This window comes from Sinocyclocheilus grahami, unplaced genomic scaffold (assembly GCF_001515645.1).
Source record: "Sinocyclocheilus grahami isolate Dianchi unplaced genomic scaffold, SAMN03320097.WGS_v1.1 scaffold335.1, whole genome shotgun sequence".
Taxonomy (NCBI): domain Eukaryota; kingdom Metazoa; phylum Chordata; class Actinopteri; order Cypriniformes; family Cyprinidae; genus Sinocyclocheilus; species Sinocyclocheilus grahami.
Window position 1 is genome coordinate 549,056 of NW_015505514.1, and position 11,105 is coordinate 560,160.

The window sequence follows — 11,105 nt, forward strand, 5'->3', positions numbered from 1 at the left end:
CATAAATGTTTGAGTTATTTCACAATAAACAAATTGAAGTTGTAGCCTACATAGTTTGTGCAATTACAATTATTTAAATTGAACGTTGAAAGATAATATTGATCATGTTCTATTCTGTAATGTTAATAGAAATCATACACTGTCAGAATAAAAAGGTTGCATTTTATGCATGCAACAGCCATTCACTGGCAGTCCCTAATGGCAGTACAAAGTATTGCACTAAATCAAAAGTTCAAATGCTACAAATAAGTTAGAATATTAATGTTGTAATACTGGTAGTACTAATATAAAAATGTGGTGATATATGTTACAAAAAAGTAAAAATTTTGAAATACGTTGATGGTTGTATTTTTTTGTATTTGATCTCAGTATTCCTATCAATGCTTGTATAAGGGTGTTTTATGCATAATAGTAACCCTATAATCTGATCAAACAGTTTAAAATAGCTGGGCTAAGATATATAACAATTTTTATGAACCAAATTTTTTTTATGAAAATGTGATTATTTCAAAGGGTTAAAATAATGACGCATCATTTGGATATTTTCATGTCTGGGAAAAATTTGGGATTAAATGGGTTAAAATGCGTTTTAAACAAAGTTAAGTGGTTTTCATTACCCATTTTACTCTTAGTAATTTAATAATTTCATACATTTCATAATTTAAAAGTTTAGTGAAGAAGTTTCGAATCAGTATCGATATCGACGATACTGCCTTGACAAATATCGGTATCGTATCGAAAACAAAATAAGTGGTATCGCCCATCCCTACCTTAAAGTTAACTGCAAGTAAGCGAACCTTTAACCAGCTGTAGCATTATGCCAGTTCCCGACGTTGATGGTTGTATTTTTTTGTATTTGATCTCAGTATTCCTATCAATGCTTGTATAAGGGTGTTTTATGCATAATAGTAACCCTATAATCTGATCAAACAGTTTAAAATAGCTGGGCTAAGATATATAACAATTTTTATGAACCAAATTTTTTTTATGAAAATGTGATTATTTCAAAGGGTTAAAATAATGACGCATCATTTGGATATTTTCATGTCTGGGAAAAATTTGGGATTAAATGGGTTAAAATGCGTTTTAAACAAAGTTAAGTGGTTTTCATTACCCATTTTACTCTTAGTAATTTAATAATTTCATACATTTCATCATTTAAAAGTTTAGTGCAGAAGTATCGAATCGGTATCGATATCAACGATACTGCCTTGAAAAACATCGGTATCGTATCGAAAACAAAATAAGGGGTATCGCCCATCCCTAGTGTGAGTTGCTCCGTCTCTCACGCAGCCAGAGAGAGATTCTCCGGTGTTCCGCAACAACACTTAGCTGCCCACAGATGCGCCTGCCTATAAATTGGGGCTTATTTGCAGCACAACCAGCCGATACAGATTCATAAAAAAATGCCAAAAATCGTCCGACCTCTGATATATATATATATATATATATTTATTTATATATATACGGAAGTTCTAAGCGGCCATGCATTATTATTTTTTTCCTTCTTGATTTCTCGTTATAACGACTTATTTTCTCGTTATATCGACATAACGAGAGTCGTTTTCTCGTTATAACGACTTATTTTCTCGTTATATCGACATAACGAGAGTCGTTTTCTCGTTATAACGACTTATTTTCTCGTTATATCGACATAACGAGAGTCGTTTTCTCGTTATAACGACTTATTTTCTCGTTATATCGACATAACGAGAGTCGTTTTCTCGTTATAACGACTTATTTTCTCGTTATATCGACATAACGAGAGTCGTTTTCTCGTTATAACGACTTATTTTCTCGTTATATCGACATAACGAGAGTTGTTTTCTCGTTATAACGACTTATTTTCTCGTTATATCGACATTGTTTTCTCGTTATAACGACTTATTTTCTCGTTATATCGACAGTTTTTTTTATTTTATTTTTTTACAATGATTGTTTGATCTACTGTTGTTATAGTAACGAACTGCATCTGATGGACAGATAAACCATGCGCTCTTACTGTAGCCTAGGTCGTGGATATTTCAGCAAATTTTGCTTCGCCTAGTAATAACGTCTACAATACAAAAATAAAGGCTGATCAATCACGGTTGATATTTCCAGAGACAGTACGCTAAACATGTGTTTGTGTAATTAGCATCTTTAAATGGTCAAAGCAACACCGCAAACACAGGCGGCGATCACGAGGTCGTTCATATTCTATCCCAAACGCGTACAGTAAAGTGGATGTACAGTATACAACACCCCATCAGTTATATTCAGGTCAATAGTGCCACCGGTTGGCGCAGTTTTGTAACTTTAACTTTTATGTCGAGATCATGAGAAAATTAAGTCGTTATAACGAGAAAACAACTCTCATTATGTCGATATAACGAGAAAATTAAGTCGTTATAACGAGAAAACAACTCTCGTTATGTCGATATAACGAGAAAATAAGTCGTTATAACGAGAAAACAACTCTCGTTATGTCGATATAACGACAAGATAAGTCGTTATAACGAGAAAACAACTCTCGTTATGTCGATATAACGAGAAAATAAGTCGTTATAACGAGAAAACAACTCTCGTTATGTCGATATAACGAGAAAATAAGTCGTTATAACGAGAAAACAACTCTCGTTATGTCGAGATCACGAGAAAATAAGTCGTTATAACGAGAAAACAACTCTCGTCATGTCGATATAACGAGAAGATTAAGTCGTTATAACGAGAAAACAACTCTCGTTATGTCGATATAACGAAAAAATAAGTCGTTATAACGAGAAAACAACTCTCGTTATGTCGATATAACGACAAGAAGGGGAAAAAAAATAATGCATGGCCGCTTAGAACTTCCGTATAAATATATATATATATATATTAGGGCTGTCAAAATGACTGAAAAACTCAATTCTAATTTTCTTCTTAAATATTATCAAAATTCGAATTATATTCGAATTTAAAAGGCATAATTTCAGTTAGGGGGAAAAAAGCTTTTGGCTTCTCTCCTGGGGCCACAAGAGGGCGCATCGAGCAAAATATTATGCACATTTCTTCAAAGCGTAATAAAATAACATGACTATCTTTGGAAAAAAAGTATATGATGTTTAAAATAATGCTTATAAACCATATATAATTAATAAAGTTGCTTAAACAATTAGAAAAAAAACCAGCACCATGCATGTATGTATAGTTTAATACAAAGGACCGAAAACCAATCACAAAGAGTAGGCTACTTTCTTAACATGAGATACAGTGGGATGGGGAAAAACTGCCATTACGTCTTTAGACATGTTTTTTAAATGTTGAACTTGCATTAATTTTACATGGATTTCTAAAGATGCCGCTCTCTGCAACTGCATAGGCTAACAAAAGTATTCAAATGCAATCAATGACACATACATCGTCATCGCATCTCGTGCGCCACTGATAATGCTGCCTGACGGCTGACGCAGACCTTAAATTCGAATGCAACGTTTTTGCATATATTAGGGCTTCCGCGTCCATAAATAGTCTTAAATTGTTCAAGAAAGTCTTAATTATGATTTCAGGATGTATTACATTTGGGGACGGATTGTGATAAGGCTTAATGTGAAGTTTAAACTCCAAAAGGCTGTGATTTCAATATAAGCACTGCGCGTTTCAGAGTCCGGTGCTGCGCTGCTTTGTGTTCTTCTGTTACCGGGGAAACCGTTCTATTTCTGCAGTTCCGAAAGCGCCTCCTGCTGGCAGAGAATGAATAAACCTGTTTTATTGGAGTAGGGTATTCCTGCAATACCGGAGGCTACAGTTTCAGGACCGCATTTCTAGGACCCTAGTTTTTTATTTTTTATTTTATTATCTTTATTTTTTTCTTTGTATGTACGTAGTACAAATTAGTGTGTTTATTAGTATAATAAAACATTTTAAATAGGCTAATTCGAATACAAATACTAGTTTACAACATCCAGCAGCACAGTGAACTGTTTTGCACAGCTAAATAGGCTAAATGGAGATTGCTGACATCGCCTCACACACTCAAGTTCACACCAGCTCTTACATTAAAAATAAGATGGTTAGAGAATAAGAAAAATTTATATTTTCCATTGATCTAGTCTTTGCATCTGTTTGTTTGATGTTTGAATCAGGTCTTCTCTGATGGAATAGAACTGGCTAGATGGCGCTGTCACAAAAAATAGGGTCCTAGTAGAAATGCGGTCCTGAAACTGCAGCCTATGGTGTTGCAGGCACACAGTATTGGGGTTGTTTTTGTTCAGATCAGTGTGAAAATCGACCCATGTTTTTACCCTGCAAACATGCAGAGCTGTAAATATGAACTGGTGGATTGATAAGAAGATAATTCATTATAAAAATCAAAACAGTAATGTTCATTAAATGTTATTTAATTAATATAATTATTTATTAATAATAATTATTTTAAATTAATATAATAATTAATACTTTTGACTTTTTGTTTTTGTGAAAACTTGTATCTGAACTGTAAATCACGCTTTTTACAGTAATTTTACAGTTTAATATGTTACTTTAGACATTGCCCTACCCTGCTCGTATGGTATTAATTTTATTAGTGCAGGTTCTAAAAAAGGTCTTAGAAAGTCTTAAATTTGAGCTTAAAAATCCTGCAGAAACCCTGATATTTGAGTTGATATTAAGAATAATATTTATCACAATAATGTCAAAAACAACGACAGTAACAAGCATGATTTTGTTTTTAAATAAATCACACACATAAATAATAATTATAATAAATAATATGAAATCTCACTAATTATAACAAAAATGTATGTAGTGTATTATCATACTGTTAATAATAATAATAATATATATATATATATACACACATATATATATATATATGTATGTATGTATGTATAATTCCATTATACATTATATTGTCTACATAACAGTGTCATTGTAGCATTTACCACATTTCATCTTATTTAAATAAATTCCACATAATTACATAGATTTCTCCCTTGTATAAAGGGCTTGTATAAAACGTGGGCTTTGCATTTTGCCTTTCTGAACAATTCTGATCCAGGTTGAATTGATGAAAAGACCCATATAATTTAATTGCGTTTGGAGAGGAGTGGAGCGTTTCTCCCGCCAAATCCGCACTGCCGAGAGACCAGCTCGTCCTCCGGGTGTCTGCCGCTGCATCACTGCTTACCTGTTTTATCATAATTGTTTTGGCATCGTTCATAAACGGGGATTAATGTACGCACAGTTCACTGAGCCACTGCTCTGCAAAAAACCTATTTATCACCGTCTTTTCTTTTTCGCGGAAAGCACGGGGAAGCTCAGATTGTGAAAGTGCCTTTGTGTTAATTTGACTGGCCTCAATAAATCATCAATTCTGAATTGGAAGGCTTCAGAGGAAACAGAGGAGTCAAGTCACTTTTTTAATGGCTTCAAAACAAAAATGAAGGCAAATGAACGCAGCCTGACGTTCATCTCCATATCTGTTTTCATGTTTACAGTGGAGCCCAGCTATTGCGCTTTTAATTAGACCACATGGGCACACACTCATGCATTAGATTTTTTTAATTGTTATTATTTTATTATCTTATTTTAATGTAATGATCTCCTGCAACTTGTACCAGGGGAACTGAAAACCCCTTAACAAACAATTGCAGCCTGGTGAGATGCTTCCCGTGTGGCCAGTTTTAACTTTTCATGTCATCAGCGGCTGGAATGAACTCATTTTTTTTATTTTTCTAGCAAACGCCAACACAGTTTATGAGTCTAATCTAATCTGCCAACAGACTCTTCTGTGTGATAGATCTCCTGACTCTGTCTCTCTCTGTGAAATTATGCAATGATTAATCTTTAGAGGATATCAGGGTGACGGGACAAAATTGTGCTGTTGAAAACAGTTATTCCAAAGCGTCTTTGAAGTGTGGATTCTTACCTTAATTATGTTTGCTGGGGTTTCATCTGTTGTTGATTGAAAATCACTGGCATTTTCTGGGTTATGGAAACTTTGAACTCTTGTTGGCGCATGAATAAACTTACGATGGTGTGATTCAGTTTTTGCTTCACTGTTTCAAAAAATGTAATAATCTGAAACCAATATACGCAGCTTTTAAATACTGCAATTTTGAATACATCTTATTTTCTTTAAATTACATCCAAAAATTACCATTTTGAAAATCTGTGTCAAAATTTATTGCAAAATCAATTTTTTTAGGATTTAGCTGTAAAGTACATAAGAAATATTACAAATTTTGGTTTATTACGTTTTTTTTTTGTTGAATTTTATGTGTTACTTTGAGGGTTGGATATAATATTGATATATAGCAGGGTCCACAAATTTAATGCTGATAATATAAAATATTATGTAAATATACAGTATATGGTCTGCTGTATTTAGTTGAAAAGAACTACAGTTAAAAACAGTACTATTGTGAAATAGTATCTTAATTTAAAATAACTGTTTTCTGTTTTAATATATTTTAAAATGTAATTTATTCCTTTTGATCAAAGCTGCATTTTCATGATCATCACTCCAGTGTAGTGTCACATGATCCATCAGAAATCATTCTAATATGCTGATTTGTTGCTCAAGAAACAGTTTTGATTATTATCAATATTGAAAACAGTTGTGCTGCTTGGTAATTTAGTGGAATCCAGCATTCTTTTTGAATAGAAAGTTCAAAAGAGTAGCATCAATTTGAAATAGAAATATTTTGTAACATTATAAATGTCTTTTGCTGTCATTTTGATTATTTAACGTGTTCTTGCTGAAATGTTATGTGTGGTACAGATGATTTGTGTTCAGCTAGCTCTTTTATAGAGGACAGCAGACGCCAGAAGCTCAGTTGGACCTAGTTGTTGTTAATTAATCTCAGGTGAACTGCAGAAACACTCTTATATTCCTGAGAGTGTGCAGACACTGCGTCAGCTCAATAAAAGCAAACAAACTTTCTTCTTCCAGTGTGTTTCGGTCAGTGTGAAAGATGGGCTTCAGACACGCAGATGCTTGCAGTGATTTGGTGCTGGTATGTTCTACACTGACAGTAATGGACAAATAAAAATGTCCAACATTGTAAGCGGGAGGTGAAGAGCTCTTTAGTGCCTCTGAGTGCTTGAGTTGTAAAAGATTATCTGCTGGTTTTATCTCCAATCCAATTCCACTCAGTAGGGGAGAAAATTGAAGTGAAAAGAAGTTCAGATTTTCAGGTTTTAGATGGGTAGTTGAGTAGTGTGTGTATGCATTATTTGAATTTGGGGTTGGTAAGATTTTTTTTTATGTTTTTGGAAGCCTCTTATGCTCACCAAGGCGCAATTTATTTGATTAAAACAAATGTATATTATTTATACAATTGAATTTAAAATAAATGACTGTCATACATTTTACCATGATTTACAGAAGACATTCACTAAAATGTCATTCAGTGTAACAATAGTTTAAATACCAAAAAGTCTTGTCAGGCAGATTTTAAATCTTTGCCACTATCTTTCAAAGATCGTTCAAAGTGTTACTCATTTGTCAGCAGGAAGTTTTAAATAATTTTAAATATAATAAAAATGTTTGAATGATTTCTTATTCTTTTATATATTTTAATAAGTAACGGTCAGAATGGGTATGTTGTTTAATTTCTACATAAATATATACGTTATGCTGAATGACGATGGAACGTTATTCCACCCATATTTTCATATTTTATTTTCACAAACTTTATTTGAAACATTGAAGCTGGCACTTACATTGAATATATTTCTGTGTAAATAAAATCACTTTTGTAATCTTTTTGCAGACCCCAAAATGGGACATCTTGTCTTTGACCCACATATATACTGTATATAGTTATAGTTTTGCTATTTTGTCAAAAATGCGGAAAAGCTTCATGTTAAAATGGACTGTTTTCACTCCAGGATTTCAGTATTCACAAACCTTTATTAAACTGCTACAGTTTTCATAGAAAACTGATGTTTTAATCCATCTTGTCTCTCTGACAGGTCCTGTTACCAATGCCGCTATCATCCCAGCACCTGCCAACATGTTCCTTGCTGACAGTCATCCAGCCGTCCCACTGCCACGGTTCAGTCGCCACCTGAACCCCTCCGAGCAGGGTGACGGCACGAGCTCTGGAGGCATGTGTCTGAGACTGGGAGCCAACACGCAGGTAACATCTGAAACATTGCTTACGTTTTAAATCATGGAAAATAGGATAAGGTCCACTGAGACTATTTCTGAGATGTCAGAATTGCTCATTTAGAGCAGCGACTTGGCCTACCCTGAGAAATGCAAAAGGTCACATGCAAAAGTTTCGTCAAGACCAGATGTCATTTATGGCGCTTTTCGACTGCATGGTACGGCACGGTACGGCTCGGTACGGTTCACTTTTGGGGGGTTTTCCACTGGGTACAGTACCTGGTACCTGGTACTTTTTTTAGTACCACTTCGGTTGGGGTTCCAAGTGAACCGTACCGTTTCCAAAACGTGACGTGTAAACTCTGCTGATCTGCATCACTGAACTTGCGACACAAAAGAACCGCAAGATTTAAATCAGCACAGCCAGCGAAGGATCGAACACAACTGTTTTGAACGAGCGCACCTTTTTTTTTAACAACCAAAACGTTTTGTTGTCTGTTACAGAAGTACAGACGTTCCTCTCGTTGATAGCAGAGGAGCGGATCCAGCGAGAGCTTGATGGGGCGACGCGGAATGAAAAAGTTTTTTTTAGGAGTCGTGGCAGTAGAGGCGGCGCAACCATAATGACATGCGAATAATCCCGCCCACTCTAAAGCGGTACTGAACTGCTGTGGAAACGAAAACCGTGCCGAGCCGAACCGTGTCGTGCCGTGCCGAGCCGAGTCGTAAAGCGCCATTGCATATAGATGTCTTAAAAGATGTGGAAGCAAAAAACATTCTTATTTAAAGGGATAGTTCACCCAAAAAGGAAAATTACCCCATGATTTACTCACCCTCAAGCCATCCTTGGTAGGAAAATAGAAAATATACTTTATAGTAATTGTACTGTAATAAATGATGTCAATTAGCACTGCATGCATCGAGAAAACGATTGAGTCATTACACCCCTAGGTAATTATAATTTTTGGACTATCCCTTTAACAAAGCTATGCTTCTATAAATCTGACATAGTGAAGAATTTGCTATATACTGGGGCTGGGCAATATAGCCAAAATATTTTATGTGTTATATATCTCAATGTTTTTCAGTCATTTGATGATTTTTTCTTTTTTATGTGTATAATGATATTTTCTTATTTTTAAATGGATTGTTCTTTCTCTAAATGTATTCTTTAAATGCTTGTAAATGCATTAAAAATATTGTAAAAATCTACACTACAATATAACAGTAGCACTCATTTGGCACAATTTGCTCATTGCAACTCTCCGATTGGTGGAATTTTCTGTAGAGCATCATAATGTAGATTTTTACCAGATATTCCGCTGTTAAACACAATTATTTAAAACATAAGTTGAAATAATGCGAACTGATAGCTTCAACAAGCATATACCATTAATTAACAACCTCAGAACTCAGAACAGTTATTGTTAAATCAAATAAAAACTGAACAATTATTGTTAAAATCAATTTCCCTAAAGAGAAAATGAATGCCATTTTACTTCCGTAACCCGACTGTTGCGGTCTATTAACATCTATCTTAAAGTCGATATAAAATGAAAGTCTATTTTCTACTTTATTAAATGACTTACTGTGAATGTTTAATCATTTTTTTTTATCTTGTCATTTTTAATAAGTATGTCATAACTCATTGTAACCCAAATGTTGCTAAATTTCTATTTCAAGCTTTTATTGTCATTGCATCGGAATGCAATGAAATTTCAGAGACTCACACGGATACATCCAATAAATGTATAAAATAAATACAAAAATTAAAATTGGCAGCAAAATCATTGCAAATCTATCATGAATATATTCAGTATAATCCAGCAGTCCTCAATTTTTCTATAATTTAGGTGTTTCACTGACACTTGCATAAGGTGAAACAGCTGCATGTGGGTGATACGATTGGGTCAAAGGCGTTTAATGCAAGTTGCACATATGGATCTGCCTCCTCACTACCAGCGGAGTTCAAACATGATGAATGTTTACAGCTGTTAGTGGCCTGACCGTAATTCCTTCCACGTCAAAATCAATTATAGACCAATAAATGAAATGCTTATGAAGTCTTACATTTGCCCACCACCTGCTCGGTGGGTCCAACCTTTTTTTTTATATATATATATATCTCCTTCTTGCATATCTGCTGTTTTCCTCCCCCTCCCCCTCAGCTTATTTACAGAGCAGCTAATCTTCCAGCCTCTGGGAGAGCACATCCTATCTGGAAAACATGCTTCTTTCACCTCTGCACAGCGAGAGGGAACCTAAAACAAACGTTTTGATAAGTGCATTAACACTTCTACCAGGAGGCAAAATAACACGTTCCAAACTGTGACCCAGAGGCTGCAACCAACAGCACACATTTGGCATGATTGGCATTCCACGCGGTGTGTAAATTAAAGCTCCTCTGAGAAAATTAATTTCTCTTTCGGAATTGTTTCCGTTATTCGCTTGGAAGGAGAAGTGATGTGAACCCGCTGGGAGGGGTACGCTGCAAAACCCGGCCTGAATCGAACCGCGCGACCCCCCCCTAAATAATCGCGACTCGAGGGGAAGTCTATTAACAGCATGGCTGACTCTATTCAGATGGAGGTCAGCGGTAAGATGGGTTTCCATCAGACCTGTTGCCATCCTGGAGGAGCTTAGGTCTGCTCCGCTCTGTGCTAATGGAGTGGAGCTTGAGGATGAATGGGTTACGGCCCTTAACTTTGCATAAAGATGGGAAAGCTCTTATTTGGCTCTTATTCGTTAATTTTAATTTGGCATATGTGTTATTGTGCATTGGTAACAAGCTTCTTAGCTACAAGCTTTTATGGTTGTGGTTGCCAGATTTTAAGAGTGTAAATACCCCAATCAGTCCCTTTTTCTTGCCCAGTGGTTTACTTGATCTTCCCAACCTGGCAACCATGCGCATGTGCTGTCTCTATGTTATGGAAAAAGTTGGAGTTTAGCAACAGCATTCTGTGGTGGAAAAAGTGGTAGTGTATACTGTATTTATATATATATATATATATATATATATATATATATA

At 35.0% G+C, this 11,105-nt stretch overlaps 1 protein-coding gene across 1 annotated transcript in view; it reads left to right on the forward strand.

Moving 5' to 3' along the window:
* Positions 1 to 11,105, forward strand: part of LOC107602772 (WD repeat-containing protein 18-like) — a 90,301-nt gene that overhangs the window by 73,219 nt on the left and 5,977 nt on the right. Inside the window, exon 7 of the mRNA XM_016295348.1 lies at positions 7,942 to 8,108. Within this exon, the coding sequence (XP_016150834.1) occupies positions 7,942 to 8,108 (167 nt within the window). The remainder of the gene's footprint in view (positions 1 to 7,941; positions 8,109 to 11,105) is intronic.